General features: G+C 55.2%; 8 protein-coding genes across 8 annotated transcripts; 5 read left to right on the forward strand and 3 right to left on the reverse strand.

Annotated features, from left to right (window-relative positions):
• Window positions 1-3,620: 3,620 nt before the first annotated feature.
• C7974DRAFT_197597 (uncharacterized protein) lies at window positions 3,621-6,571 on the forward strand. The gene is made up of 2 exons (XM_046136727.1): window positions 3,621-3,640; window positions 3,696-6,571. Exon 2 carries the CDS (start codon window positions 3,795-3,797, stop codon window positions 6,480-6,482), a length of 2,688 nt encoding a protein of 895 aa, XP_045996055.1. The 5' UTR covers window positions 3,621-3,640; window positions 3,696-3,794; the 3' UTR covers window positions 6,483-6,571.
• Window positions 6,572-10,761: 4,190 nt separating this feature from the next.
• Window positions 10,762-13,672, forward strand: C7974DRAFT_395782 (ferric reductase like transmembrane component-domain-containing protein). Its single transcript, XM_046142011.1, has 5 exons — window positions 10,762-10,783; window positions 10,896-10,986; window positions 11,030-11,303; window positions 11,356-11,788; window positions 11,948-13,672. Exons 3-5 carry the CDS (start codon window positions 11,231-11,233, stop codon window positions 13,518-13,520), a joined length of 2,079 nt encoding a protein of 692 aa, XP_045996056.1. The 5' UTR covers window positions 10,762-10,783; window positions 10,896-10,986; window positions 11,030-11,230; the 3' UTR covers window positions 13,521-13,672.
• Window positions 13,664-15,486, forward strand: C7974DRAFT_395784 (uncharacterized protein). The gene is made up of 2 exons (XM_046142012.1): window positions 13,664-14,175; window positions 14,272-15,486. The coding sequence occupies exons 1-2, from the start codon at window positions 13,897-13,899 to the stop codon at window positions 15,037-15,039; spliced, it is 1,047 nt and encodes a 348-aa protein (XP_045996057.1). The 5' UTR covers window positions 13,664-13,896; the 3' UTR covers window positions 15,040-15,486.
• C7974DRAFT_413806 (uncharacterized protein) lies at window positions 15,424-16,530 on the forward strand (the record flags this gene model as incomplete). The annotated part of the gene is made up of 2 exons (XM_046143756.1): window positions 15,424-15,873; window positions 15,979-16,530. 2 exons carry the CDS (start codon window positions 15,424-15,426, stop codon window positions 16,528-16,530), a joined length of 1,002 nt encoding a protein of 333 aa, XP_045996058.1.
• A 1,873-nt stretch (window positions 16,531-18,403) lies between these two features.
• Window positions 18,404-18,802, reverse strand: C7974DRAFT_413807 (uncharacterized protein; the record flags this gene model as incomplete). The annotated part of the gene is made up of 1 exon (XM_046143757.1): window positions 18,404-18,802. The coding sequence occupies one exon, from the start codon at window positions 18,800-18,802 to the stop codon at window positions 18,404-18,406; it is 399 nt and encodes a 132-aa protein (XP_045996059.1).
• A 402-nt stretch (window positions 18,803-19,204) lies between these two features.
• Window positions 19,205-20,447, forward strand: C7974DRAFT_197664 (chromatin associated protein KTI12). The gene is made up of 5 exons (XM_046136728.1): window positions 19,205-19,352; window positions 19,405-19,420; window positions 19,474-19,790; window positions 19,842-20,108; window positions 20,156-20,447. The coding sequence occupies exons 1-5, from the start codon at window positions 19,347-19,349 to the stop codon at window positions 20,438-20,440; spliced, it is 891 nt and encodes a 296-aa protein (XP_045996060.1). The 5' UTR covers window positions 19,205-19,346; the 3' UTR covers window positions 20,441-20,447.
• Window positions 20,448-21,749: 1,302 nt separating this feature from the next.
• C7974DRAFT_395792 (transcriptional activator protein-like protein acu-15) lies at window positions 21,750-25,108 on the reverse strand. Its single transcript, XM_046142013.1, has 6 exons — window positions 24,298-25,108; window positions 23,931-24,247; window positions 23,602-23,882; window positions 23,197-23,554; window positions 22,821-23,146; window positions 21,750-22,775 (listed from the first exon to the last, which is right to left on the reverse strand). The coding sequence occupies exons 1-6, from the start codon at window positions 24,788-24,790 to the stop codon at window positions 21,947-21,949; spliced, it is 2,604 nt and encodes an 867-aa protein (XP_045996061.1). The 5' UTR covers window positions 24,791-25,108; the 3' UTR covers window positions 21,750-21,946.
• Window positions 25,109-25,822: 714 nt separating this feature from the next.
• Window positions 25,823-27,961, reverse strand: C7974DRAFT_197943 (uncharacterized protein). The gene is made up of 4 exons (XM_046136729.1): window positions 27,553-27,961; window positions 26,992-27,503; window positions 26,398-26,944; window positions 25,823-26,206 (listed from the first exon to the last, which is right to left on the reverse strand). The coding sequence occupies exons 1-4, from the start codon at window positions 27,841-27,843 to the stop codon at window positions 26,126-26,128; spliced, it is 1,431 nt and encodes a 476-aa protein (XP_045996062.1). The 5' UTR covers window positions 27,844-27,961; the 3' UTR covers window positions 25,823-26,125.
• Between the last annotated feature and the right edge of the window lie 38 nt (window positions 27,962-27,999).

The following is a 27,999-nucleotide window of genomic DNA, read 5'->3' on the forward strand; positions in this document are numbered from 1 at the left end:
GCTTAGGTTTGCGGGCTTCCAACACGAGCTGAGTTTCGAGCTGTGGAGGCGCCACACACGGTCGTGATACTTGCCAAAGTCGCATTTGGCATTTGCTGTCGCGGCTGTTAACATGCAGCTACTGGATCCTGCGTGGTGACCTTTGGCAGCCCCTGCCCCTCGCTCCTGAGGTCGCATGTGACGCGCAAGGATCTGACGATGTCATGCATAGAGTCCAGATTTTTTTGACCGGTCTCAGCTGCAGGATGCAGCTCAGTCTAGCGCGGAAAGTCTGCGAGGGATCTGGTTGGAGGCTCCCCGCGTCTGGTTCGTGGAGAGCAGCCATCTAACAATCATCCCCTGCCGAGACGAAAGCCAATAGAAGGCTATACACTGCCGGGTAGAGCTGTGAGTGGTGAAGTTAGCCGTAAATGTGTCTTTGTTGGGACGCTGGAATGCTGGGGCGCACTCGTCGTGGCGCATGAGTGGCTGTTAAGGCTGAGGCTCCGCACAGGCGGCGTCGCGGATACATGGACCTGGATTCGCAAGCTACGCGTGTACCGCTACATATCGAGACAGATTGGTGGACAACTTGTAACGTGGCCGCGAGGTAGCTTCTTACTGTCGCATCGAAGAGATTCTATGCAATCTCCGTGACAGTTCAACCCTGTCATAACAACAGGAATGGAAGTGACGGCCAATGGAGCGGTGTTTTGCAGGCAAGACAGCAAATCGTTAGTGACGTCGGAAGCAATTGGCTCGACACAAGGAATGCGCAGTCGTGAGCGGGTTGTCATTGGTTCCGGAGCGCCAAGCCTTTATCATTACCCTTCTCGTTTTGGCACGAGCGAATTCGAGGAGTCGGAGATTGGCAATCTTAGCAACAGAAACAACTCTCGCTGTAGCACGAACTCGAAAGAAGCAACGTAGACAGCAAGCAGTTGCTTGTGGTTTGCCAGCCACATCCGCCTGACAAGTAATTTGCCTGAAAAACGTTGCAAGGGCGGTCAGGGGCCGTGCCATCAACTCTTCTATCAAACTTTGACAGTGACATATGGGTGACAGGTAACGGACACCCGGCGTTGCATTCAGCCAGTAAATCAAAGCCAATTGCGCGCGACGGAGCAATTGCTGAGTGGCTCTTGCAGGTACAAAGACGACCGGCGTACCGTGGTTGTAGCTTGACGCTTGCGCGAAGCAGCGAAGCAACAACTAACGGTCCTTGAAATTGCTCAGCATGGTATAATCATGCTCACCACGTGGGTTATCTCACGAACAGCCACCTGGTTGTGAGATGAAGACGTTCCATTTTTCCGCGTGCCGGCTCGGTAAGAAAGGTCAAAATGTTTGCCGGTGCAAGGCTGCTGTCGGCCGCGCGAAATGGGGCAAATGTAAACCGTTGCTATGCGATTTTCCACGGATCCTCATTGATTTCATAGTGCGTTGTGTGACGCTCGCTCCTGCTACTTTTTCAGGCACGCCGTAACCTCGTACCCGGCTCGCTCTCGGTGCCTGTCATTCTCGTGGGAGACTGGCAATTTCAAGTGGAACCGAGGCAAATAAGGATTTGCGCTGATAATTCTCTGTCTCGGAGTCCGGCCACGCTTTTTGGTCCCTGTAGATCGTCTTCGATGCGGGAGACAGGCCATCCATGTTCGTGACGTCTCAGCATCGCGAACTTCCCGGCGCAGTCGGTAAAGAACCGCGAAAGGGTCACGAGGGCCGGACATGGCCTGGAAGTGTGTAGCAGCATGTCGTGACCGCTGCGAAACTCTCCGGCTAGATTTGCGACGGTAAGACTGCCTGGAGCTTGCCTGCAGCGGTTGGGGCGTTTTCCGAGAGATATCTGCAGTGAGCCTAGATCGGCACGCCAGGGCATTTGAGCGCATTGAGCGCATCAAAAGCAAAAGCGCAGACAATCGGCCCGTACAGTACGTTGTAGAAGGTGAAGAAGTGCAGAGTGCATTGCAGAACGCGTCGTACAGAGAGAACGCAGGCTCTGTTTGGGCAGCCCGAGACATCCAGGGTGCCCGGTGCCGAAGAGGCAGCATCCCGGCTCTCCTGCGAGCGGCCGTTGGCTGGTTACTGCACTGTCGAGGTTGATGCTGTCTGCAGCAAAACAAGAAGCTTCAACACCAAGGCTCTCCAGCATCACCAGAAGAATCTCGATGCACAGGCTGGCCACACTTAGGCGAGGCAGCATCAAGACGGTTGGTTCGAGTCTCCCGCTTCTCCGCATTTCGCTGCCAGGACTATTTATGGTGGCGAGGACGAGCTCCTTTGGTTGACTAATAGGGTAAAGCCTGCTGATAGTGTCGCTGCTCTGGGAAGCAGGGTGCTAACCATGCAGGGGTAAGTCGACGCCGAGGGTTCGATTGGTTCGCCAACTGCGGCATATCAAATACAAACTTGGCCACCAGCTGCAGCTGGAGGACCCACCTCGAACGGTGCGTGTGAAACAGGCTCCTCTTGTGGAGAGGCTGGGACACGAGCCGTGATTTTCCTCGAGAAAACAGGGACGACTGAAGGCAGACTCGGTAGCGGCACTAGACAATAAAACTACACAGCCGTCGCGTCCGAGACGGCAAAGGCAGAGCAAGAGGGCAGCCGGGTTGCGGCAGGACGCCAAGACGATCTGGAGGAGCTGGCGAGGGTGCATATCGCGTGCAGGCAGCTTGAGCGAGTGAGGGCGCACGTTTGAGTGGTGGACGGGTTGCTGACTCGAGCAGATGCTGCATGTTTGCAGACGGTTTTGCACCCGAGTACGCTTTGGTGTAGTCTTCATGCAGACGCAGCGATAAGCTGCAGGTGCTCGGCAGCAATCGCTGTGCCCTGGCGAGCTGCAGTAGGAACAATTAGCTTTGGCAACGGAGCGTTGGACAGACGACGCGCATGGCGGGCACACCAAGGCAACAAACTTGCAGCTGGCCTGTCCGCGGCGGCGCTCGTCATTGTCGACATCATGGGCGCGCACCGAGTGTGGAGTGGCCGCGGTCGACGGGCCAGCTGGTAGTCTGGGAGCCTCGTGATCAATGGAGATCAGGCACAGCCGCGTCCGAAATTGCGCAGACGCTGGCAGCTGGCGGGCGCTGGCAGTCCGCCGGGGCACCCAGCAGCGCTCGCGACGATGCAGCGCTGCTCTGCGTCTGCAGGCCCAATGCCGTGCTGCGTGCGTGCAAAGGCAGAGGCAGAATGCTGGCCAGCAGCGCAATCACGACGCGCCAGTAGGATGGCGGCGGTGCAGGGGTGCGGCCACGATACCCCTACCGTACGCGCGAGTGCGGTGGGCCCGCTGGCTTGACAGTCAGATTGGCATCTGTGCGGCGACTGCTCCCGTCCGTTTCCCAGCGACAAAAGCGTCGGCCGCGCCGCCCTGGCAAACCACGCCCGCTCTATCTACACACGCTCCTCTCCGTGCCCGTCACGGCCTCTCACCACCACACTTGGAGCCCATTGTCGCACTCACCATTCCGAGGCGGCGTGCGGTATCTGTCCGCTCTTTTCTGTCGTTCATTCTTTAATTCTGGGTGTACTGGCTTCACCCTCGCGCCGCAGCAGCATTACCACCGCACTACCAGTCTACCAGCCGCCCCGTCTCCCACCGCACCCATCCGCCCACCGCCACGCCCACTGCACTGCTGCACCGCTGCTCTCGTCCACTGTATGCACCGCGCCGCCAGCCTGCAACCTGCGTGCTGACCGCTGTGGCTCGCTAGTGCTAATCGCGGCGTCTTGTACCTCAACAGCGCTTGTGTCGTCTGCCGCCGTGCCCTCCGCCGTAGTCGCGTGCTACCCTAATTTCACAGTGCCTCACCATGGCTCAGATTGCGCTGCCACGCCATCAGGCTACACAGTCGCAGTCGGCTGCCTCCGGCTCGCCCCTCTACGAGCGCCGCCAGCAGTCCCACGTCGCCATGGTCGAGATGGTCCCCAACCCCGACTTCTCCTTCCCCATGCGCGAGCCCGACGCGTCGCCGACCAAGCCTCGCCCCATGTCCATGCAGTACCCGCCCGCCCGCCGCGGCTCCATGCCGCACGCCCGCCAGAAGTCCGTGAATGCCCTGCCCGCCTTCTCCTTCAACCCGGCAGGCAACGCACCGCCCCCACAGCAGACGTCGCCCGAGTCGTCGCCCGTTCTCGCGCCGACAACCCCGGCAAAGCCCATGCACGGCCACCGCCGCGGGGGCAGCGAGCTCATTGGCGGCAGTGCCCGGACAGGCGCGACATTGCTGAGCAGCAGCCCCACAAAGGACAGCTTATCCCCGCCCACCACCACACTCCAGCCAGGACCACCTGCCGGCCGCCGTGGCCACGCCCATCGCCGCTCCGCCGCCATTTCGTCCCACGACCTGTCTGCCATCATGAGCCCTCCTGTGCCTCCCGTGCCCCCAATGCCCTCCCGAACGGGCAGTGCCCCCAACACTCCTGCCGAGAACCTCAATGATTTCAAGTTTGGACACTCCGTGAACAAGTCCATGTCGCAGCCCTGCCTGCGAAACAGCAACTCGGACGACGACTCGATGCCACGCCCACCTTCGAGGGCGCGTGTTGGCTTTTCTGACAAAGTCGAGTACATTCGACCGCTCTCGACCATCTCGTCGGAGACCGAACCGTCACTCTTCCGTGGACACTCGAATGCGAACAGCCTGTCATCGATCGTTGGCGGCCACACCATTAGCCCACCATTCACGCGCTCAGGCACCCCAACCCTATCTACAGTAGAAGACGAGAGCCGACCCGGCACCGCCGGCGCTATCCTGGACAAGATTCTGAGCAACCCGTTGATTGAGGAGGCTTCCGACCGCAAGCGACCCATGTCTGCTGGACGCTCTCGATCTGCTGGACCAAGCCCCACATCTCCTGACATGCCAACCAAGAGACGAGGCTTCTTTCGTCTGGAATCAAGGATGGGTGAAAAGTCGATCCACCGAAGGTTGCCGCTGAGTATCTCCGACCCAGCTCTGACAACGACTTTCAACACGTCTTCTCTAGCATCGCCTTCGGACGCTGAGCCGGCTGAAGACTCAAAATCGAAATCGAAGAAGTCGAGCCACAGGCCACGGAAAGTGAAGTCCTGGGCAAACTCAATCATCCCGAGGAAGGGCAAAAGCAGCAAAAAATCAAAGCGAAGAGCGTCGACACCTGAACAGCCCGACGCTCTGGTCGAAGGCGAAGACACCGATTCTTCTGATGAGCCTGTCTTCGACCACTTCAGCCCCAACTTTGATGATGACAATTCTGTCACCATTGTCTCGCCTACAGCGGATGCCGCACCTGCTCCGAAAATCAACACCGATTTCGCTTCGTGGCAACCGCGACAGCTGAAACGCGTAGATTCGGATGTCATGAGCCCCATCATTGACATGGATGCGGCACTCGGTCCCTTCAATACTCCAGATGGCGCCGACCCGCGAACGCAGAAACGCGGATTCGCGGCTCATCGACGAGCTATGCATAGTGCTGGCGGCTTCACGCCCAATCACCGCAGGACCGAGAGCGCCCCTGAGTTGGTACCTTTCGAGTTCAGGCCTTCAGCTGCCACCAACACCTCCCCAATGGCCGATGTATTTGAGGAGGAAGAGCCTGAAGAGGAGAAGCCCGAATCGAGGCGGGCATCGGCCTCCACTTCCATTGCGGAGGAACCCGAGACTGAGGAGCCTAAGATCCAGATTGTCGAAACAGATAGCAAGCTGGTCGGACCGGCGATCAACTGGAATTTCAATGATGGTCTTGGCTTGAAGGCGCGTGCTGAGCCACGACACTCGCCCATTCCAGAGGAGCCACTGTCCCCTCATGCTGTTCCTCAATCCTTCTCCAGCGCAGCCTGCCCGCAGGTCGAGGTAGTCGAGGATTATGAGGAACCTCGTACTTCTTCGCTCACGCACTCTTCAGACTCAACCGTCACACCGCAGTCAACACTGGAGGAGTTCAAAGACCACCCATCGACCATGGCTGTACCGGCCCCGCTTGCCCAGCAAAGTCTGATGACGCCTAATACGGTTACCTCCTCCTTCGGCTCGCCAGACTATCGATCGAGCCAAATCTCCTTCGACACCCCTCGTGTGGGCACTGCGGCTTCGTCTGTCACCGACTATCCTGTAATGCCATCACCAAACTTCGGAGAGCCTGGCCCTGAGATGCGCATCTCATCTGATGACGTGCCATCTTTGACGTCGTCGAGGTCAACCATGACAAGCAATCTACAGGGGAGCTTCCCTCTCCCTCCTCCTCGCAGGGCAGGTGATCGCTCGGCCTCGCTCTGCTCCACGCCCAGTGAGATCGAATCGCGCCGCCGCAAGCGCTCTAGCATTGCAAGTCTTTCTCGTCTGATCAATGGATCTTACGGTAGCGAGAAGAGCAAGCTTTCGATTGAGCAACGACCCCAATCTGCTTATCTTGAACCTGTTGCGAAGGAGCACAAGAAGAAGCCCAGACGCTTGAGCAAGCTGAAGTTTTGGAGGTCCTCGAAAGACTCAGCATCCTCCTCCTCGCAAGCGCAATAAATCTGTTACTCTACGAATATCACCTGCCACTTGCATATTATCACGTACCCTAATCCAGCGGACGGCACCTGCTGACGGCATGACATAATGGTCCACACCGATTACTGAGCATATACATATCACCACCTTCTCGCATGACACGGAGTTTATCAGCGAGGCTACGAACTATTAATGGCGCATGCTCTCTTTGCTATCTTGGAACGCGAACCGGAATTTCTTACTCTCGTTGAATCAGCATTTTCCTTTACACAACCATCGCTTGCGGGTACGGGAATCGCGGATCTACGCTTCGAATCTTGATCTGCGGCACCTTGACCAGCCCCATGCGGCGAACCGATCTCTATGGAGACGGTATCTTCTTTGTCTCTCGTTCAGTATATTCAAGGCATGATTGGGTACTCTTTTGCCTGTTGGCAAGACATGCCTTGCGCGCAAAGCGCAACACGACAAATTCCTTCACTTCAAATATTTCATCTAGGGCGGCGCTGATCATTTGCGGTGGATGACGATCTACCAAGGGAGCGACATAGACAGATAGTCGAGCATGGTGAAATGCAATGAACACATACACATCTTCACACAAATCTCCACTTCCGTGTAGTTTCGCGACCTCCCCTGCATTCCTCCAGCCTTGCTCATCTCGCTTCCAACCCGCGACACCTCACTTCATCTCACGTCTCACAGCACCTCACACATCGCTACCCCACGCCGCCCCGCCGCTCATCTACTCTGAAACACGACAGCTCCCCAGTGCACGCAGCACAAGTGCAACGGCCATACGCACGCGCACGATCTACCCGCTGATGCATTGCGCCATACACAAGATTTGGCCCTTGCACAGCAGCCCTGCTCGTGCATTTGGTCCCTGCATATAAGTTATGTCGCAGAGTTGTGCTCATCTCGTGTTTCAAGTTGTGCATTCGAGGATCTGAAGCGGCCTCAGCAATCTCCGCGAACTATCGACGTGGCTGTGCATGGCGAGCGGACGAGCTGGTGGGGTTGGACCGTACGAGAGGGGCGTGCGGTACGAGGGGTAAGCGCTGGGTGCCGATTGGGGAAAGGATAGGCAGGTGCTGGATTTGGATAGGCAGCGGAGATTCCACCTGCGAATAGTACTGACTGATGGAGTTGTCTGTGTCGTGGGTAGCCAAGTTGTGCGATTGTGCTATCGGGCAATATCGAGGACGCGGCTTTGGCAGGGGTCGCGGTCGAGTATCGGACGATATCTGTTCTTGTCGACGCAATAGTCGTCGGGTTATTGTTCTGCAGGTCCTGTATCAGTATCCCGAGCTTTCGGTCCTCCCTTCCTTTGATGTTATCGGACTGTGAGGCTGCACGGTTCTCCTATTAAGTATGCTATCGGCCTTGAACCTAAAGAAGCTGCATATCTATTGGAAAGCAGTAGCCGCAAGTCACTTGCGTTGTGTCTATTTAAGTAGTTCCTCCTACAGGGTGAAGCTTACAAATGGGCGTCAAGTAGCGATCCTTCGCTGGATTATGCTCGATCTGCTAGGTAAAGCGGTACACGATGTTGCCAGTTATACCCGTCGAAGACTTTACTGAAAGCTGGCCAGTATACTGTGCGATATGGCATCATGTGAGGTGGGCACTCGAAGTAAGGTACAGCAGAAGTAATACGTGTCGCTGTTCGAAACGTATTTGTTGGTGCCCAGGTGTTATTCACCGTGCGATCAAGATGAGATATACCCATGGATGAAAGAGCACACGGATATCATCTCTGCAGCTGCCAGTGGTCGATGTCTACTGGGAACTGCCGGCGAAAGAGCACGGCAAGTTTGTGAACGCTCTTACTACCTGCAGGTGTTCTCACAAGACACTGAGAGGTGTACTAGACAAGTAGCGTTGGACCGAAGTCAACACCGGGCCTACATATTAAAGAAATCGTCTGTTCATGGCGATACTCCATTAATCATGAATGTGATATATGTCGACAGTGTCTGCGTTGATGCTGCCAAAGATGACATCGATTCAGTCTCGTCTGTATCAAGCTAGCGCGGTTTGCGGAGGGAAGGTGGCATCGCCGAGCTTACAGCGCGTCACCGCGTGCATCCTAACCCCACAATCTTCGACCTTACATCAACTACCATCAGCATGGCGGACGACGACAAAGAAAAGGCCGAGAAGGTTGCCGCAGCTAAGAAGCGCGTACGTATTCAATTTAATCATCCGTTAGACAAAAAACGATGCCTGTAGCATACATAGCACATCAAGCTAGTGTTATCATGCACCAGCGGTGCATTGCTGGCCTCCCGAGAACTACCTCCGCTGAGATTATTCATGCTAACTAGATGCTTAGTACGAGCAATTGAAGAAGCAGAAGGCCAAGAAAGCTGGCGGCACAAAGAAGAAAGATAAGAAGGAAGAGGCGGAAGCCACCGAGGCTGCTGTTGACGCCGAGGCTGAAGCTCCCGCCACACCTGCGACAGCGGAAGAGACGACCGAAGATGCCGTACCCGAGCCTACTGAGACCGCGGAGCCTACGTCGCCAGACTCCGCCGACGACGACGAGCCCACCGATCTGCCTGTCTCCAAGAAACCTCACGGCCGCAAGCCTTCCGTCGCTATCGAGTCGCGGCAAAGGTCTGAGTCCTTCTATCGTTCAGGCGCTGGGCCCACATCACCAACCGCATTGACACCTGGGGCCGGTGCCTCGAGTGAGATCTACCGCGAGCAGGTTCTCAAGATTGCAGAACTCGAGATGGAGAAAATCAGGTTGATTGCCGAGGTTGAGGAATACAAGACGAAATGGCAAAAAGATGAGGAGGAGTTGGAGGAGTTCAGAGAGGGCAAGGGGGAGGCTGCGATTGCGCTCGAGAAAAGCAAGGAGGCCGACAAGCTGGTATGTACTGTGAACACAGCCAGCAATCGAAGTAGAATGCTGATATATCAAAGAAATCGGAAGTCGAGTCCCTTACGCGCCAGCTATCGCAGCTTCGAACGCAGACCGAAAAGACTACCCGTCGCGCTTCGGCCAATTCTCCCAGCCAAACCGAGTCCATTGACGATCTGAACGCCCAGATTGCCTCTAAATCAGCAACGATCGAGTCTTTGGAGTTGGAGATCTCCAAGGTCAACGCGCAGTTGGCAGAGCAGACGAACAAAAACAACGAGCTGCAATCGAAAGTCTCAGGCCTCGAGTCAGCGCTGCAGAAGGCTGAACAAGAAGGTAGCTCCACAAAGACAGAACTATCCGATTTGAAGGCGAACCTGGACAAGGCGAGCGAGCAGGCAGCGAAGGAGGGTTCAGATCGGGACTCCGCGCAGACACGTATTGCACAGGTCGAGGCAGAGCTCGGTGCTGCTAATCGGAAGGCATCAGATGCGGTCTCGCGAGCTGAACTGCTGGAGAAGAAGATTGAAACTCTTACACAATTGCACCGCGACAATGACACCCGCAACCAAGCACGTCTGCAAGAGCACGCCAAAGTCGAGCGCGAAGCTGCTGAATTACGGACCCGTGTGACGGGCCTCAGCAACGAGAATGCCCGCCTGCGCGAATCCGAGCAGCGCCGTCGGAAGGCAAACCTCGACTCTATCGAAGACACAAGCGTGCAAGAGCTCGAGGATGAAGAGCGCGATAGATTGATGACCAAGGTGCGCGAACTGGAAGAAGAGAACTTTGAGCTTCGTCGCGGCGTGTGGCGCGACCGTCGCGCCGCAATGCAGCCCTCAATGGACGATGCCGATCCCTCTCAACCCTACTCGAACTCTGGCTTCGACGACATCGATCTGAATGGCGCGCCTCCTACACGCCCTGTTGGGCAAAACCACTCTTCTTTCCAAGACGTCATCAAGTCCGGTATATCTGCTTTCACCGGCCAGGCACAACACCCGGCGCATCGACGCAGCGATGCAGCGAATAGAGGAAAACCAAGGACAGAGAGCCTGGCAAGTCTGCCGAGCTTAGACGACTTCGACTTCGATGAAGGCGCGTATCAGAAGGCGCAGGAGGAGGAAGCAAAGAAGAGGCTTGAGCGCATCAGGGAGACCAAGAGAGGGTTAAACGACTGGAAGGGCTGGAGAGTGGATGTGGTCGACATCAGAGTCGGCATGGGTGGCGTTTTCGAGGTCTAAAGCGTTCATCGCCATACAGAACCACGCACGTCACAGTTTCAATTCATCACCCTCGTGTTCGTCAAGGTCGGAAACAGCTTTGTGTCTTTCACATCTCGGAATGAGCCAAAGCAAGAGAGACGCGTGTTGCAACAACTTCGCCACAGTATCTCGCCCCAGCTTCCTCTTAACTCACAGGTCATCTGTCGCCGCTACCAGTCTTCACGGTATGGTCACTCTGCATGTTGGATTATTATGCTAGACGTCGGACTGTTGTGTTGAAAGCGACGATCAAGCATTGCCAAGCGCTGCAGCTGAGCTAATTTCGAGCACATTTAGGGACGCCGTTGCTTTCGAAACATCTGAGCATTACGCTACTACTTTATACCCTCTTTCTGATTCGTTCCTCGGCACAGAAGTTGCAAAATGTGTAAGTGAGCAAGTTTACGTTCCACGGGCGACTAACAATGCAGGGATATCAGAAGTAGTTTCACTGTCACCAGGCCACTTGGGCACGATGGCGAGACAGGGCTGTTTGCTTATCTGTTCTGCAACACGTTCTGGACCTGGCCTGGTATCGCGAAGCAAAGATATATAGAACGTCCTATCTGACACTCTGTTCTGACGTGCCAGCTATTCGCGCTCAGGTAGACAATACTAGCAACGCAGCAATCATGAAGAAAACATGCCTACTTGGTCTTGCACTGTCGAGTACCACATCAGCCTTGATCGGATATGGCAAATCGAGTCAGTAGTCTGCTCCCAAGTCTGTCACCGAGAAGCATACTTACAGATCTAGTGTATGACCCTCCCTGCGCCTTCGCATGCCGCGACATCTTCTCCGGCGCAATGCTCGCCTGCTCTGGCCATGACCATGCCACCGGCGCCCATTCGCACGGGCAAGGCGCGACATCGCCTGAATGCTACGCAAGTGACACTCCCTGGCTGACCACTCTCGCCAATTGCATCAACATGACCTGTACGGATACCGCGCCATGGAAACTTGAGAAATACTGGACAGAGAGGGTTACTGGCCGCTTTACCGGAGTCTTGCCAAATTGGACGTATCAGGAAACATTGGTGCAAATGCAGGGAACGGAGCCACCAAGTAGACTTCTTGAAGAAGACGAGATGCTGAATTTCACCGCGAGTTATGACGAGGAGACTTGGGAGAGCACTAGGGGCGCGTTGCAGTCCTTCGAAGCCATGGAGGTAACGCATTCGAGATATGGGTAAGAGTCGCCATTCGCGAATCTCTTGCAGAGTTGGCCACAAACAAACCTGTAGAAGGCCCATCAAGGCTGTCAGCCCAGCTTGGTCCGCTCTACTTGTTGTCAACTCGGCTTGCAGTGAAGCTCCTGCTCTGGAACAATCCGCTAACGAGGACATAGAATCGTTCTTCTAGTCGTCAGCTTCGCGACTCCGATTGTTACCACCTGCCTCGGCCATCTGCCTTACATGACTTTGTTACTCGACAAACTCAAGCCACGCTTCGTCTGGCCGTCTCTCATGGGCACCTACCATGTCCGCGCCCTCCCCTTCACACTTGGCAATGCGCCCACTATAGGGCAGACATGGTACATTCTCCTCTTTCTCGTCCTCAATATAGCCTTTACTGCTGGAGGCTACCGATCTTTCCAATACCCAGCGAACGCCTGGTTTCCCGACGCCTGGCAGGAGATTATGGCCTACATGTCAAATCGCACAGGTGTTCTTGCCTTTGCGCTTGCCCCTCTCGTCATCCTGTTTTCTGGCCGTAACAACGTACTCCTCTGGCTTACGAGTTGGAGCCACTCAACATATATGTTGCTGCACCGCTGGGTCGCACGTATCTTCACGCTGCAGATAATCTTGCACTCAATACTCGAGCTTATCTTGTACAAAAGAAAAGGCAGCGTGGATGCAGAGCAGAAGGAACCCTACTGGATTTGGGGCATTGTCGCCACCATCGCGAGCGTGATCATGATTGTCATATCGAGCCTGTGGTTTCGAAGAAAGAGCTACGAAATATTCCTCATCATTCACATCATCCTAGCCGTTTTCGTGCTCGCTGGAAGCTGGTACCATGTCGAGCTGCTCTTTAGTCGACGCTGGGGATACGAGTTTTGGATCTACGCTGCATGCGCAGTGTGGTTCTTTGACCGCGGTGCGCGAGTTGCTCGAATCCTGAAGAACGGCATGCGTAGAGCAGAGGTCACCCAAGTCACCCATGACATCGTTCGCATCGATATCAAGGGCGTTCGATGGGACGCAACGCCGGGCAGACACACATATGCCTACTTTCCGAGTGTGAACCCGCTCAGACCATGGGAAAACCACCCATTCAGTATTGTGCCGACTGCACTCCTCCGGTTGCGTCATTACAGTCTAGCTGCGAGTAGTTCTTCATCAAGCTCTGAGCATGAGGCTGCTGTCGACATCGAGAAGTCCGGCACTGCAACTGCCATCAACGCGCGTCTACCCCACTCCTTAGCACCCACAGACACATCTGGTATTTCGCTGTACGTTCGGAAATCTACGGGTATCACGAAGGCACTTGCGGCTCACAAATCACTCCTCACTCTACTGGATGGCCCGTATCCCAATAACTCTACTGCCGCAGTCCTGCGCACCGATCGCTTAGTCCTGATCGCTGGTGGCATCGGTATTTCAGCTGTGCTTCCCTTCATCGCGCAACACCACAACGTCTCTATCCACTGGAGTCTGAAAGCAGCTGATCAAGGGCTCGCCAATGATCTCGCAACATTCATGGACGGGATCAAGGAGAAACACGTGCACGTCGGCGAAAGGTTCGATGTCGGTGCTGTGCTGGGGCGAGAAAAAGGCGAAGGGTGGAACAGGATCGGAGTTGTGGTTTGTGGGCCAGGTGGGATGTGTGATGAGGTGAGGAGCTCTGTGAGTCAACGGGCGAGGGAGTCGTCGAGAACGCGGTGGGAGTTGGATGTCGAGGCATTTTCGTGGTAAACGGGCATGGTGGTACGGATCCAGGGCGCATACATACCGGTATGTAGTACCAAGGCGGATTTTATTGTTGAACCTTGACGTCTAGAAGTTGGTGTATCAAGGTAAGAACACGCATTGGCAGGTCTGTTGCACGTCTCGGCCCTCAGCTCATCAGTCTGGCGTTGAAGACGGTGGCTGGACCTCCGTAAGTCTTCCATCTGCTCTTCAACGCCTTGCAACCACTCTTCAGTCTCTTCTATCCACAATATTCGCGCGGTCCACGGCTAGCAGGGGGCGTGTGACGACAGGCGTGCCTGCCTCATCTTCTTCGGCCCTCGAAAACTTTTCCAGGCAGCAGAGTTCACCTCGCAACACTGTGACACACCCACCACACAAAATGTCGTCACAGCCTTACTACAACAAGGTGTCGGCTGTAGTCACGACTCAGCATGACCTCGAACTCATGATGTTCACAGCCAATGCACCACATGACCGCAACCGATTCCGCCGGTCTGCCGAAAAGGAAGCCGAGAACGATGCCCTCCGAAAGGATATAGCTGCCATGGAAGCCGAGCTGGCTGCCCCGGTAGTCAAACCGAAGTCCGCTTTGCTGGAGGCTGTCGGATCATACATTGATGTTTCACTGGAACTAGAGGAGGCAAACGAGAAGTTGGAGGCGGTCTTGTCGATGGGTGGCATCGATGAGATCAAGAAGCAGATGGAGGCGGTCTTGTCGATGGGTGGCATCGACGAGATTAAGAAGCAGAGGGAGGCGGTCTTGTCGATGGGTGGCATCGACGAGATCAAGAAGCAGATGAATGCGGTCCCATCGGTGGGTGTCATCGATGAGATCACGAAGAATGCGGTCCCGTCGGTGGGTGACATCGACGAGATCACGAAGCAGATGGAGATAGGCAGAATGGTCTCGGCGATAGGTGACACTGACAAGATCAAACAGCATCTGGAAATGGCAAGGGCGATCTTGGTCTTTGGTAACCCGGAGAAGATCCGGACGCACCTGGGGCTCGGCAAGATGCTCGAATCAATAAGTGACCCTGACCCAGCCGTGATCCGGAAGCAGATGGAGGACATAAAGCGTCACGGTGGCCTCGACGCAGCGAACCAGAAACTCACAGAGCACACGAGGCTCATTGCTGCTGTCAGACGAACGTGCAACCGATGCCGTGTCGAGACTTTGGCGGATGTTGACGACTTCGTCAATCAATACACGAAGATTGTAGAAGAAACCTGCACATGGGTTTTGAGCTACACAACTGCCAACAGCCAACAAAATGGCATCGAGGGTGCCACTGAAGACTTGGTCGCCTGTCTCAAATCTGGAGCTCCTACTTGGCTGCCGCAATTCGTCCAGGCACTGTCAAACAAAGAACTGGCTGCTAGTGCACGCGTGCTGGCTCTGGAAGAGCAAGAAAAGAAACTGATGAAGCTCGTAACTGGCTTCCATGCGCAACGAGAGGACCTGCTGCATGAAATACGTACCTGGGAGAAGATCGGGAATGCCATACCGGCTCGCAACTAGACGAATGCCGAAAATGCTGCCTTGCTAGTTACCTGTGCCATTTATCTTTCATAGACTGGTATCAACAAGCACATATACACATGCTCTTCTCTCATTTCGCTAGCTGTTGTCTCAGAGGCTGGCCTGTACTAAGGACGTTGCGGCTAATGTCAGTCAGTGTCGAGCTCTACCATCCAAGCACTAGCCTGATGCAGGCTCAACATGTGGACTGTAAGGCTCAAGAACATGATTCGCGTTGAGTCACGCACCTGTACGTATGCGTCCTCAATCAGCGCAGCTCACGGTGAACTGGCCTAGCGTGACCCGTTAGCCCCACTCTTATAACTCGAGCTTCACCTGCACACTTGCTCCTTCCACACGCACACCATACGTGACACCACAAAAATGTCGCAATACAACAACAACGGGCGGCCGCCCTTCTCAAACAGGCCAAACCGAGGTGGCTACAATGCCAACTTTGGGCAGCGTGGGGGTGCCTGGGGGCGAGGTGCTGGGGGACGAGGTGCGTGGGCTTCCGGCGGTGACGCTGGTAGCTTCACTGGAGGACGAGGTGCCGGAGGACGAGGTGCATGGACTCCCAGCGGTGACGCTGGTAGCTTTCCTGGAAGACGACGTGCCGGAGTATCAGGTGCCCCCACAGGCTCTCGAAGCGACATGCAGAATGCAGCAATTGAAGGTTCTGCCCAAGGCGGCCTCAAGTTTGACCAGGCCTGCTACATGCCACCACCTCACGGCTACCAAGACCAGAGTGAGGTGGCAGCCCGCAAAATGGGCATGGATGAGGCTGCTGCCAACTGCTTGCGCTGCGGTAGATCGAAGGAGGACGGTCATCTGGTGAGAAACAGGTGCAGTCGTCCTTGCTTACGATGCCCATCGACACCGCACGATGAACCAGTATGATCTAATCCTCGACGGCAAGACACGAGCTAACATACGCAGAACTGCCCTAAGCTGTACTGCACCCGCAGCTGGTACAAGAAGCACGGGTTTGACCTGCGCTGCCCCGATCAGCTAGTCAGCAACGGGCAGATGCGCTTTCGCCCAAGCGAGGTAGAGATCACTGGCCTCCTTCGTCTCGGATGCGATTGGGTGCGCGACATTATGCCAGCCTCTGAATTCAACACAGGCACCAAGCAATCTGCCAACGATGCCTTCGGAGAGGAGTCCAACCTCCATGAAGAGATCAAGAGGTTGAACACGATTAACAACAATGCCGTATCGCGCATGAAAGTCGAGATAGGGCTGAGACGGGCGGCTGAAGCGCAAGTGCGAACCTTGCAAGCATCCATTGACCTTCTTCGATGCCAGAACGAAGAGCTGAGGGCCAAGAAAGACGAAACGCCTGCCCCAACTGCCGATTTTGCCGACCGTATGGCGGAGCTGATGGAGGATGTTGCCAGGGTGGAGCGCATGGAGGAGTTTGCGGAGGATGCTGCCACGGTGGAGCGCATGGAGGAGCTATTGGGGGAGGATTTTTGGGTGGACAAGTAAGAGAATACTGTACGGTGACGTTCAGCTTATTCTTGGGGTTAGGTGGATGCAGATGACGTGAACAGTGACGTTCAGCCTCTTCTTAGGTGAGATGGACGAGTCTGTCAAGCGGGATTAGGTGGATGCAGAAGACGTGAACGGTGACGTTCAGCCTCTTCTTGGGTCAGTAGATCTTGATCGAAACCTCTGTTTCAACCGTACTCTGCTTGCTCTGTCTCGTGTAAGCAACTCCATTAGTGCGAAGGATTCCACAGCACTGCGAGGCCAGCACTCGGTCGTGCTCCATAGACACTCGGCCAAAGTGTGCTGCCGCAAAACACGCATAACCACCCACTCCACAATCTTGTAGGGTCCAACTCGTTCTTATTGCCGTCAAAAAGTTGTTTGAACGTAACTGAATGCCTCCGCTGCAATCAGATATATTCCAGGACTAGTGCAGGTCTTCCGTACTGCAGTTGATTCACATCCTAGATGTCAGGTACAGAACAGAGGCTCACCACTTCCACCGAAAGACATCATGCCGCCGTGCTCGATGTGCTCGGTATTGTAGATATGGAAGGCTCCAAGCGCCGTGTCTTCTGTAGACTGGAGGGGCTTAAATGGTCAATACTGTCGGCTAGCAGACTTAGGCCCAGAATAACCCCTGTAGAACATTCGCGCAGATTTGGTCATGGCTGAATCGGGGGAGGACACTGTCGCGGTGGATGGGCTGGAGGAGCTTGCTAACCATCATAGCACCGACATCCTGATTGCCTGGCAAACGCGCATCTGCCCGTGGCTCTGTCCCTCCTCTTGTGTAGCCCTAGCCTCCTTCATCATCCGCTGTCTTATCTTCTGCTTCTCCTCAGCCGCCCTCGCACTACCACAAGGCACGAATGCACAGCTACTCAGCACTTTTGTATAGCACAAGTCGTTCATATGGCAGTCAACATGTCGTTCAAATGCAACTGAACAACTCCGCTCCAGAAATAAATTTGGTGCCGTGTTGCCAAGTGGCTAGTCGGACGTGACTGCCCAGGACTCGGCAATGTTGATGTCATGAGCTGCACACAGACAGAGCATTCGACCGGATGTCTGGCAGTAAGACTCCCAGAGGAGCTACGCGGGCAGTTGCAGGGCTGTACATGCTTGACTACAATGCTCAATACCCAAGCGAGAGCTCGGCCGCGATGCACGAAAGCACTTGTGGCAACACAACACTAGAAACAGGAAAAGATTGCACATCGCGAATGACCTGGCACCCTCCTGGAACTATCGGTGGTGCTCGAGAGACACATCCAGTCCATATCTCCGCTTCGATAGTACGGCTTGCCATATTGACATCGTAGTAATGGATGCTAAATCACCACTCTACAGACCGAGGAAGACATAGATGCATCAAATCTGTTGGTTCGCTATATGATGCACGCCTATCGTCGTCTCCCCAACGAGACTGCCCTGATAACATGGGCATGCAATGTGCTGCGTAATGCTAATGAAAAACCCAGGTGCGTGCCACGCACCATTGAACGCCTGGCTAAGAGATACATGATGTGGTGGTAATGGCAGTTGGGAATGGAAAGTATGTACAGTTGAAGTGAAGTCGTGATGGTGCCCCACTAAATCCTTCGATCGGGCTGAAAGTTGGGTTGAAAACAATGCAAAAGTCTGGGCATCGCGATAGGGCCCAATGCGACTCGCGAACGAGGACATTGCACCCGTCGTCCGGTCACGGCGGGGTCGTATGAGAATCTCGTGATGTCGATGCCTGAGGTGGACCCACTCAACTATTTGCGTGGGAAGTGGTGCGAGCTCGGCCGACATTTACCGCGACGTGGGACTTGGGGGTATTGTTGTAATTGCGAGGAACGAAAGTGCATGGCTTGTGCATCACTCAGAGTTCCATCTCTTCGATGTCCCTCATGACGACTTGTATCGAGGCACGTTTTGCGGCTTCTGCGAGCAGCGCGGCTGAATTGAGGTATGCGGCGGTCTCGTTCCGGGTGGAACCAGCTCCCTGCCTGTTGGGCTGGTACTCGTAGCTAGGATGTCTCTGGAGCTGCAACGGGTGTGGCTGTTGCTGCTGCTGCTGTGGCTGCTGTTGCTGAGGCTGGTTCAAAGAGCCAAACAACTGCTGTTGCTGCTGGGAAGTCGACATGGTGGGCGAGGATAGAGGCGCTGCGGACTGAGGAGAGGGCGAGGTGAGGCTTGAGCTGCTGCTATAGCTGGAGATGTGCGCGCTGGAGGACTGGATGGGGGCAACGGCTGGGCGAGCAGATAATGGCTGCGACATGTTTTTGATATCAACAGGTCTTGGGCTCGGAGGATTTCGAAGATTCTTCTGGGGAAAAGAAGAAGTTTCGAAAGAGTGGAGAGGACTACGGCCTATGTTGTCGCACTGGCGTGCTAGGGGCGGCTGCGTGTGGTCTAAGAGGGTCCGTGGTATCGCCGAGACGTGTGCGAAGCGCGGTAGCAAGGCAATATGGCAACGGCTGCAGTACACGTCTGGGGTATTGGATGTATTGGCCAATATATGTAGAGAGGCTGAATAGCGGACGGGGCGGGCGCAGGATAAAGAGCAGGTGCGGCGACGGATGAAGAGATAGGAAGGCACTATCGGCGGCGATTGAGCCGAGGCAGCCTTCCTGTCTTTGTGGGCGGCACTTGTGAAGACCAGCAATTTCGTCACCACGCCGGAAAATCTACCGAAACGGCTTCTCGGAGTATCGTTCTACTGGTGGCTTCGCATCGAGCACCACAGATCGTCGCGTACAGCACAGGCACATTCACGACCGCGGCGTGCAGCCAGAGCACGACAGACACCAAAAATCTGAAACATGCCTGTAGGAACCCAATGCACCTTCCCTCTGCGTTCCCGCAACTAATGCGCTGCAGCTCGTCCTCATCTCAGGTGCGCTTCCCTTCCGCGTGTGTGCCAAAAACATTTACCTGAATCGGCGCTAGGATATCCGTCCGCGGGGAAGACCACGCGCGCCCTCCAGTTCAAGGAGTACTGTGCGTCCAAGATCGCCGATACCAGTGCCGATGCGCGCGCCAGCCGGCTGAAGGTGCACCTCATCAACGACCAGACGCTGGGAGTCTCGCGCACCGTCTACCACACGGCCAGGGCCGAGAAGGATGCGCGTGCGGAGGAATATTCTGCCGTAAAGCGAGTGCTCTCGCGCGACGACATAGTTATCGCCGATGGCCTGAACTACATCAAGGGCTTCCGCTACCAGCTGTACTGCGAGGCAAAGGCCGTGTCGACGCCGAGCTGCGTGGTCAGTGACTGAACATGCACGCGCTGAGCGACCGTTGCTGACCGCAGAGAGGTGCACATAGGCACGCCCGCCGACAAGTGTCGCGAGATCAACACGGCGCTGCTGGCCGACAAGGACAAGGATGGCGGCTACGAGGAGGACGATTTTGAGAACCTGATCTTCAGGTACGAGGAGCCGAACGGCATGACACGGTGGGACAGTCCGCTGTTCATCGTGGTGCAAGAAGATGAGACTGCTTGGTGCGACCAGGTCTGGGACGCCCTCGTAGGCAGTGACGGGAAGGCCAAAGTTGTCAGACCTCACCAGGCGACGGTGCTGGTACGTACCTCGACACGCCGGGCCACCAGCCATTGCTGACTTTTCAGAAACCTGCAACCGAGCAGAACTATCTCTACGAGCTGGACAAGACCACTTCCGACATCATCGCGCAGATAACGACGTACCAGAAGGACCATGCTGGAGAGGGCGGTGGACAAATTAAGGTGCAAGACGTCGAGCGGCCTCTGGAGCTGCCAGCGACGCCAATGACACTACCGCAGCTGCAGCGCATCCGCCGCCAGTTCATCACCATGAACCGGTCGCACAGCTTGTCAAAAGCACGAATCAGGGAGGTCTTCGTTGACTTTCTCAGCAGCGAATTCCAGCGCTAGACGGCGGCGACTCTCACGAGAACTTGTGCGAACCGGCCCTATTTACAGCACCAGTGCGCTCAGATGCATGGAGCTGCGGATCCTGGATAGATTCTTCCACTCCGCCGAGCAGCCTTACCGCCGTCCACGGTTCGGGCGGTGTGAGGCTCTGCCTGCGCTGCATCCCTGCCGCCGAGACAAGATGCTTGTCATTGTGGATGTAGTTCCCAAGACGACCCGACTTGCTCCGACATTCTGCTACATGCAGCCATAAGGTACATCGTCGATAGCTTCGATTCCACCTCGGCGGCAGTTTCAGCTTCGGACCACAGTGGCGTGACACTTTGTCGGCAGTCTGGTGGCCTTGCATGGAGCGTGTCTAGCCTAGCCGCCACATACAGCCCGTCAGCAAGATGCGGTTCCGCAAGCCCACGATGTGCGTGCAGGCGGCATACACGATTCTGCAATTGGACACACGTCGCATACAATGAGCGTAACAAGCAGCACTACCAATAGAACCAACCATGCGATCGTTTTGCGCGTTGTGGTCGTGACACTTGACGCCGTGAACTTCAACTTCGCGTGCTGCCCCACCACCGACTCACCACGAGAACGCCCTCAAAAGCAGCAACAAACAGCAAACAAAAACATGCATCCGTATCGCCGCGCCGCGTTAAGCCATCGCAAGCTCCCGCTTCGCATGCTTCACACGCGCTTGCTTTCCCCCTTCCTCCCTAACCACTTCATCCCTTGCGTTAGGTATAGCCTCAGATAGGCCACCCCGCAAATCGGCCACGTGCGCCACCGCTCCACACTGGGGTAGCGCTAACCCGCATCAAGACCGGCGTGGGGCGCCGTGGTGGGCACGGGCAAACTTCCGCTGCGCCGAGAGGGAGGTGTCGCGAACACGGTGTGGCGAACTGGAGGGAGATCTGAAAGGCAGGTGCACAACACGAGTCACCCTGTGATCGCGGCGTGGGTTTGCACTGCAAAACTCTAGGTACTAGCAGGCTCGACAGTTTCGGTAGGTGCGAGTCGTGTCCTGGTCGAGGTGCGCGTGCATTCCTCTACCTGTCCGGTTCCACGGATCGTCGTCCGAGAACGGCGATTACGCGGAGGAGTCTATTACTATTTCTCGCCTAGCTGTGACGTGAACAGGGTGTATTGTGCGTCACTGCCCTGCGGGGGTTGGGGCGTCAGAGTAAGCTTTGAGCTGGAGGCGCGGTTCCTGGAATAATACCTGGCGTCATAGTATGTGTGTACTACGTTATAGCAGATCTGCATTTGAGGGAGCTGGGACTGGTTGGGGAGGTGAAGAGTAGAATAGATCAAACCCATGTATTTTGTTGCCGAGTGTATCCAAGAAGATTACGTAGATTAAAAAACACCAGCCCTGTACAGCATTGCATAATATCTCGCTCTTGCGAAGAAAGTGGTATCTCAACTTGAAGCAAACTTGAACCAACATCCCGGTCCAGAAACTCCAGTTCCCCAACTCCAATACAGTCGTCAAATGGTATCGTTGCTTTATAATCCGAAGTTGCCGTCGAGTCCTGCCAGTCCAGTCGGTGTGCTCATGTCGGGTATCACGATGCCAGCGTACATCCTGTCGCTACTCGGTGTGCCTGAATCCCAAGGGTTGCTGCTGAACTCTTCGCCACTGGTCAGACTCTCGTCACTGAAGCTGAGCACACTCTGTGGAGGTGCTGCTGTTCCGTAGCTGTTCCAGTCCCAGGTGTCGGGTGACCAGCTGGCGTTGCTGTCGGTGGTCGTAGCCGTAGAGTGAGGGCCGACGTCGAGTAGAGCCTCAGCCGCTGGGCCACCGTAGATGTTATCGTAGATATTAGTTTGGCCGCCGTCCAGTGAGCCAAGCAGACGTTCCCAATCTGAGGTTGATACTTCAGTCTTAACACTTGTAGGGCCGAGGGTGTAATTCGCCAGAGCCTCATTGCTGAACGCGAGGAAGTCGATGTTACGGGGCGCAGCAGGCTGCGGTGTCAAATTCGGACGACGCTTGTTAGACATCGAGAAGGAAGCGCGGTTGTGGATCGGTGGACTCATGTTGGGCTCAGATCGCGCAATGTGTGGTTCCGACCGGATGGACGAAAGACTGGTAGAGGATGGGTTGCCATGCACACCAACATTGGGCGAGAGGGTCGGCAAAGTGGCGCGTCGAGCCTCATGTACATCGTGGCGGCCAGACCTCGTAGCACCTGTCAAGCGAGCTGCAATGGCTTTGAGTGTCTTCTGGGTGGCACGCAGGGTGTCCATTGGCGCACCCATGCCACCTTCCGAACTGTGTCGAGAAAGTGTAGGTCCCACTCGCGGGACTGTGATCATGGAGCATCCGATACGACTGGACTTGTCAGTAAGGTTGCGCGATGAATATAGTTTCACGTACCGGAACTCCATAGAGCCAGCGGCTCCGCCGCTATCGAGCATGTCCATGACAGAGCAGACGAGACGATTGCAATCCTTGATCAGCTTGCCATCGCGAGCAAGGTTGAGAGTCTGGAAAAGCAGACCGAATCCAGCCTGAACAAGCACCTCGTTGCGGTTAAGGCAGAAGGAAAAGCTAAGCTTGCGCTCGTCGAGCAGCTGCACGATCTGTACAATGTGTTTGCAAGCATCGCCAACGGCAACCAGCGCAGACGAGCCCTTGTCGCCAAGATCGGCGACAACAGTGGGGCGATAAATCAAAGATTGGATGTGGTAGTATGCCAGGGACTGCGGCATGTCAGTAACCACAGCGAAGGACCATCTGGGGTGACGCTTACTAGGATTGGTGCCCTGCTACTCGTCACGTTCGTGCTGGGTTTATCTTGTGCGAACGTTAACCTGAGATGAGGAGCTAGGTTTTTCTGCCACTCTTCAAGCTCGTCCGTCAGGGACGCCACAGTACGGAATGCGATGTCGTGTGCCGACGAGGTCGGGTATAGCTCGGCCAAAGCTCGGGAAAGTATGCGCGACAGGCGGAACAGAGCCAACGCGCTCGAGAGCTTCGTCGACTCTCCGGGCAGGGTCGGCAGGAAACCTTTCTCTGTGACATACTCATCGTCTGCATCGACTGGGTACTCGCAGTGAACATCCTCGTCCCTGATTAGTTTGGGAAGGCCAAGGTGTGCGGCAGACAAGCTAATTGAGTTAGCCATGGAAAGATCACTCGGCGCAAAGAGCCATACCAGTCGACAGTGTACAAGGACCAGAACACCTTCTTCCTTGTCTCGCTAGTAAGTGCGCCGAGTGCGAAGCGCTTCTGAGACTGGTGCAGTCCAAGGCGTTGGGATAGACCAACAGCCAATCCCTTGTACTTGAGCACACGAGAGTAGTCACCTGTGAGGAGGCAGTGGATTTGGGCAAGAACCAGGCACTGTAATGTGGCAAGATCGTTGTCCATCAGGAAAGTATCAACAGCGCTTTGCCATTGAGCCTCAAATGACGCAACGTCCTCGCCATCGCGTGCCTTTTCAGTGTCAGCGAAAGCGATTGCTAGAGCAGGCTGGATACATACGTCACTTGACAGCGCAGCAATACCGAAACAAAGGTTCAGTTGTGCGATGGATTTCTTGTCGGTCAGTTCTTCGGGGCTAGAAACATACTGCTCGTACAAGCCAAGGAAGGTTGGACGATGAAGGACCGGAAACAAGGGCGCCCACTCCTGGAAAAAGATGTTGATCAACTGATCTGACACCAGTCGAGGCGGAGCCTTGAACGATACAGCGCGTTCTGACGAGGATGCAGAGGCCTTGGCCGCTGCGCCAAAGAAGGCATCTGACTTGACATCGGCGCTGAGTCGTCCAGTCTCCTGTGCCTTTTGCTTGAAAGCCTCTGTGGTGAGTTAGTATAGTTACTGGGTAACAGTAGATGCACAACCATACCAACGAAGGTTCGTCCACTTGAGCTGCCGACGAAGTACGAGTCGCAGTTCTCGTCGTCCACGAGCAGCGGAGGCTGTTGCACTCTGAAAGTGTCGTCTTTCTCTTGCGATTCCTCCCTAGCTTCCAAGACGGCTGCTGATGGTAAAGACGGTCGTCGTGCGTGCGAGAATCCTTGTGGAGAATGTGAATGGATTCGCGAGAGCATGTCAATCTTCTCGTCCTTCTCGTCGAGCAGCTCCTTGAGCTCGCGAACCTCCCCCTCCAACAATCGCACTCGCTCCTCGAGAGACTCTGTGTAACCTCGGGGAAACGCTCGGCGGCTGAGCTTGTCGCTAGTCTTGCATTCGAAGCCAACGTTGGTGCATTGTGTGCAGCTGGGGCGAACGCCGTCGCATCGTATCTTCTTGGAGCGACATCGGTCGCATGCTTGTGCAATGCGGGCCTGGCTGCTCGACCCGACCTTGATTACTTTCATGGGTAGTATTCCGGGCATGTTGACGGTGGCTTGGTTTTGCGTCGCTATCGATTGGTTGTGCTACTGCGCGGAGCGGTGCGGGGCCCACAAGGGGATCACAGAAAGAGCGTGTCAGACCGGCAGCATCCGGATCCTTGGGAATGGGTCGACAAGACGTTCGAGTGTGATGTGGTTGACGTGTGGTACAAGTGTCACGGTGTCGGGGCAGGAAGACAGTGGGGAGGGAGGCGACGCGGCGGGTGCGGGTGGATTTAGAAGGCGTGCGGAGGAAGGGACGGCTTGGACAAATGTAAGCCGTTGGTCAGTCTCTGCCCTAAAAGTTAGCGGGTTCTGGGGTCATTGCTGTAATTTGTGGAGACCCCGGCCAACTGGGGGCTCGCAGATCCATCCTAGCCCTGAGCGCACCACTGGCCCGATGCTTTTTCGTCTATTCCCTGCCGCTATTCCCCAAACACGCAATCAATCATTATGCGGGGAAAGATGCGTCGTCTCAGCCTTCATTGTTGCAGCAAAGGGCAGTCGCAAGACTATCGTAGCCACTTGCGGGGTGAGCGCTGCCATGGACGCCAGCCCGAACGCTGTGATTCCCCATGCTGAAAATCATTACCTGCAGTGACTCGATTTCGGTGTCAAGCCTTGACCTGCGCTTGGGACCCGGCCAGCGATCGGTTGCTGGCACTGTTCCCTCGCCCACGCGGGCGACAGAGACATTATGGACTGGGATGCTGGCAATGACCGCAAGGCGAGATCGTCTTGGTTCGCAGGTCGCAAGTCATCAACCAACCTTGTCTCTAATCAGCCCTGGTGCTTCGCGGCTGAGCTCTATTCCTTGTACCGCACCAATCTTCCAAAAGCTGGAACAGTCGAGGCGAAAATCTGGTTGACGTGACATGAGCCAACAATCTGTCATCCCCGTCGAATCAGGGTCCTAATTCGCGGCCAGTGCGCTGATTGGACACAATTCTGATATAGATAGGGCCAAGCCTCAAAACCTGGGGTTGAACGCCGGCATCCGTCATGGAGGCTCGGCCGCTCGGCGAACGCAGTAGATGGGTGTAATTGCAATCACTGAGCTGTATTGAGTTGTACACGGTCGTGTGTCTATCGCGTGCAACTGATGCTTTCCCAATCGAGTTGCAAGTCAGTGCTTGTCGCAATAATAAGCTAGCACGGAGCGACCGAGAGCTGGCAGTCCTTGTGATAAGTTGACAACACCTCTAAGATGTCGGTCGTTGTAGAGGCTCGTGAGAAAGCAATTCGCGCTATTGATTGTAGGCGACGGTTCAATCGTCGCTCTCTAACAACGTGAAATAAGGCCAAAAGAGCCCCTTACACTGTATGCTACTTGTGGACTCAAGTGAAGTCCACCTCTTCATCTTCAACGCCCAATCCCAAGTACTGCTGAACGGCTGATGACTCAAGGAGTCTCGACTTCTGTGGTGAGTGTTAGTGACAATGCGTGGATGTTCCGCGGAGAGTCTGCAGGTCAAGGCTGAACCGAATCTAGCATGCAGACGGACAGTGTTGGATCAGGCCCTGGCCCAAAGGGTGCAGTGCTGAGGTACAAGTGCCCGAGATACATGTAACAACTGGAGATGGGATGCGGAGTACAGGCGATTACTTACCTGGCGTTCAAAGGCTTCCATAGCTCTTTCAAGCATGTTCAGTTCCAAAGCACGCAACCGCTCCGCAAGGCGCCATGGTGTCTCCCGTATCGATGTCTCTCTCTGAGGAGTCCCTACCTTGTTCAAGGTTTCGATTTGCTCTTCCACACGGCCTTGCAGCAGTACTGCTGCTCGCAGCTGGTACACTTCCCACAAAGGATCCTCATGCAAGTATTGCCGGATTTTGCTAGTATCGTGCAGCTCGTCGTCTTTCCAGAGAGCTTGGATCTCACGCTTGCCGTCAACGGTCTGTCTCACTTTGAAGTCGAGCCCGTCCTCCTCGTTCACAATTACGAGCCATATGAAGTCGCTCTCCCATTCAACGTCTCCTGCCTTTTCGAAGAGGCGAAAGCCTGGTGCAGCCGTAGATATGAACATCTTAGCAGGGCGCAGAGGATCGTCGTCTGGTATGTCTAGGTCCAGAAACATGACCCTTGCCGAAGTCATAGAGTCTTCCAGAAAGCCGTAGGAGAAAATGTTCTCACACGCTCCTTTGTCGTCACCGTAACTGCACGCGTGTCAGTTATGCATAGAGGGGAAGGTGAACGAGCTGACGTGATTGATATCTCTCCTTCTCTGCCTATCCTTTTACCCTCCCTCAGCAGGAGCAGGCCATCTCCGTCTTGATCTGTTTCGTAGAGAGCAGCCGTAGCGTCGCCCGAAGCATGATTTGCCATGTCGACACACGGACACATGCAATCACCCACACCTGGGAACTCTAGGGCTCTAGAACGGTACATTGCATCCACACACATCCAGTCATCGAAGGTGACCAGGCCGTTGTCTTCATGCCACCAGTACTTGGCACACCAATCAATGTTTTCAGTAGCCGTTCGTACGAGTTCGAATTCACGCAGCAAGCTGTTCAGCTTCGCACGAACTGCGGGCTGTAGAGTGGTCCCTGTAAGTAGCTCCTGCTCTTCCTCTGACCAGAAGGTCGGTAGAAGCTCGTCAGGGAGATACTTCGTGTATTCGGTCAGAGGGTTCAGAAGGCCTACGTCTTTGATGTGTGGACAGCAGATGGTGGCTTGCACAAGAAGGAAAATCAACACCGCACCTCTGGTCGTCTGCGAGCCGTGTCAGTTGCGGAGAAAGGCATTGCAAGGATTGTCGCACTCTTCCAAAGTCTGCTGTAGCATCGAGAACCTCGCGTAAGTGACGATCAGACTTGGCGAGCAGCTCGATGTTCTGCCGTGAAATAATAAGCTCTTTAGGGACGACGAGCAGAGGCTCCACTTTGCCCCCTTCCAGTTCACGGTCCGCAATGACAGTGGAACCCCTGTCTTCAAAACCCGGCAATGGACCGATCTTGATGCCATTGAAGGAAACGCCATGGAAGGTTGCCCATGTTGGAAGCGTCTCGATTGGTTGCTTGAGCCAACCCTCGGTCCTGCCGGTGCGGATCATGTTGGTGCGACAATGACAAGCCTCGTGACAGGCAACGTGGTGTCAACAACAACGCCTGAGAAGGGTTTGAGTTGGCAAGGCTGATTGGTACTACGTCAGTACACAGTACGCGCGTGAGCTGGCACTGAGAGCCGATGCACTTTCAAAGATCGATGG

Source organism: Boeremia exigua (genome assembly GCF_020726555.1).
Source record: "Boeremia exigua strain MPI-SDFR-AT-0100 chromosome Unknown C7974scaffold_7, whole genome shotgun sequence".
NCBI lineage: Eukaryota > Fungi > Ascomycota > Dothideomycetes > Pleosporales > Didymellaceae > Boeremia > Boeremia exigua.